At 40.9% G+C, this 1,820-nt stretch overlaps 1 protein-coding gene across 1 annotated transcript in view; it reads left to right on the top strand.

Annotated features, from left to right (window-relative positions):
- Positions 1-309: 309 nt before the first annotated feature.
- Positions 310-1,820, top strand: part of LOC103809347 (unconventional myosin-IXb-like) — a gene marked incomplete at its 5' end in the record, with an annotated part of 26,562 nt that continues 25,051 nt past the window's right edge. Inside the window, 5 exon segments of the mRNA XM_009082175.1 lie at positions 310-404; positions 1,243-1,305; positions 1,429-1,454; positions 1,457-1,524; positions 1,668-1,768. Coding sequence (XP_009080423.1) covers positions 310-404; positions 1,243-1,305; positions 1,429-1,454; positions 1,457-1,524; positions 1,668-1,768 — 353 coding nt within the window.

The raw sequence follows: 1,820 nt of genomic DNA, 5'->3' as shown, positions 1-1,820 counted from the left end.
ATATCCTCTCTAAGGCCCTAATTGTTAGTGATTGAGGCTCATTTGTGCTCTCTAGCTGTGATTACTTTTCCTGCACTCTTAGAAATATCTAGATGTGTTATTCCCTTCCCTCAGTCCCTCAAATATTATTGTATGGACAAATAATAAACATATCCAGAACTGTGAGGAACGTGGAGGTTTCCTAAGCTGCCTTTGCTGCCATTTCCAGTTCATACTGGGAGCTAATGGGAGGCTGAACTGTGAACAGAAGACATTGGAAACTGTGTTGTTGTATTTAGTTTAACTGAGCTCATTTTGCTTTATTTACAGGCATTTGGAAATGCAAAAACAGCACATAACAATAACTCCAGTCGTTTTGGGAAGTTCATTCAAGTCAACTATTTAGAGAACGGCATTGTCCGAGGGTAAGTGCAGCACGAGGTGGTTCTGGGGGTGATCTCTGTGCCTTCAGGACCTGGGGAAGTCTCTGCTGTGTGTCCAGTGCTGCCTTGCTGGAGCTCTGCTCATGTGGGAATTGCTTGCTGCCTTTGCTTTGGATCATCTCTGTGTTGGCAGACACATCAGTGTCTGGGAACTCTGTGCCACGTTGGCTTGGAGTGTTACTCTGAACAAACCTGGCATCTTTTCAGGCCAAGTCTCACACTAGCTCAGGAGATTGGTACAGTTTGAATGCACTTGTTTTGTCTTCAGCATGAGAAAAAGCTGCTCAAACTTTGGCCTCATTCATTGTGTCCCATGTGAAGGACTCTGGATTATCGTTAGGAGGTTACTTTGGCACACTGTGAGGGGATTTCTCTCTCTGGTTTCCATTTTAGGCTGACATATAGACTCATAAAAATTTAGCAAATGTGTTAGATTGAGAGCCAGACAGTTATCTGGATTGTTTTGGGGATCTTGTAGCCTTTGCATTGCTCGTCAGATAACTGAGTCTCACAGGGTAACATGCTGTTACCACTCTCTGTATCTTGTTTTTTCTTTTCATCTGCACTTTCCTTGCTTGGTCTGTCTGTTTTAGTCATCTCCACTAAACCCAAGCCCCGAAGACAGATGCTTTTTTCCTTTGTTCCAGTCACACTATAGGCCCACTGAAATTTTTGGTTTAGGTTTAAGGTAGTGACTAAACTTTTCCCTTGTATGTTTTAGTGCAGATCTCATGATCTGAGCTCTCTTGGCAGTTGTTCTCTTATATTTTCTGAGCTCTCTTTTTGCCTTCATATTGTTTTGTTTTTTGTGGCTCCTTAGGGCTGTGGTTGAAAAATACCTGCTGGAAAAGTCTCGTCTGGTTTCTCAAGAAAAAGATGAAAGGTAAGAGATCAATACAGTTTACCAGAGAATTCTAATCACTGCAACAGTTTAAGAACACCTGAGTTCTATAGAATAAAACAAAACCCATTGTGTTTTCCTGAAAGAAATGTATTGACTTCACAGGAACTACCATGTCTTTTACTATTTGCTACGTTTCTGAGGTTAGAGCGTAAAGAATTTCACCTCAAGCAACCTGAAGATTATTTCTACCTCAACCAGGTAATGTGTGCCAGGGATTTACCAATGCATTGGTAAGTGTTGTCTGTTGTGTTACAGGTTACAGGAAGGAGAACAGATTACACTTGTTTTCTTGTCATGTTTTGTCTTCAATCTTTGCATATTGATTATGGATCTCTTCACAGCATAACTTGAAAATTGAAGATGGGGAAGATCTCAAACATGAATTTGAGAGACTAAAACAGGCCATGGAGATGGTTGGTTTCCTTGCAGCAACAAAGAAACAGTAAGTAAAAGTCTTTGAGCTTTTGTTACTGCTAGTTATCGTTCAGTTAAGC

The sequence above is a fragment of the Acanthisitta chloris genome, unplaced genomic scaffold (genome assembly GCF_000695815.1).
Source record: "Acanthisitta chloris isolate BGI_N310 unplaced genomic scaffold, ASM69581v1 scaffold20569, whole genome shotgun sequence".
In the NCBI taxonomy this organism is placed as follows: domain Eukaryota; kingdom Metazoa; phylum Chordata; class Aves; order Passeriformes; family Acanthisittidae; genus Acanthisitta; species Acanthisitta chloris.
The sequence above is the reverse complement of the archived record's forward strand: the minus strand, read 5'-3'. Positions and strand labels throughout refer to the sequence as shown.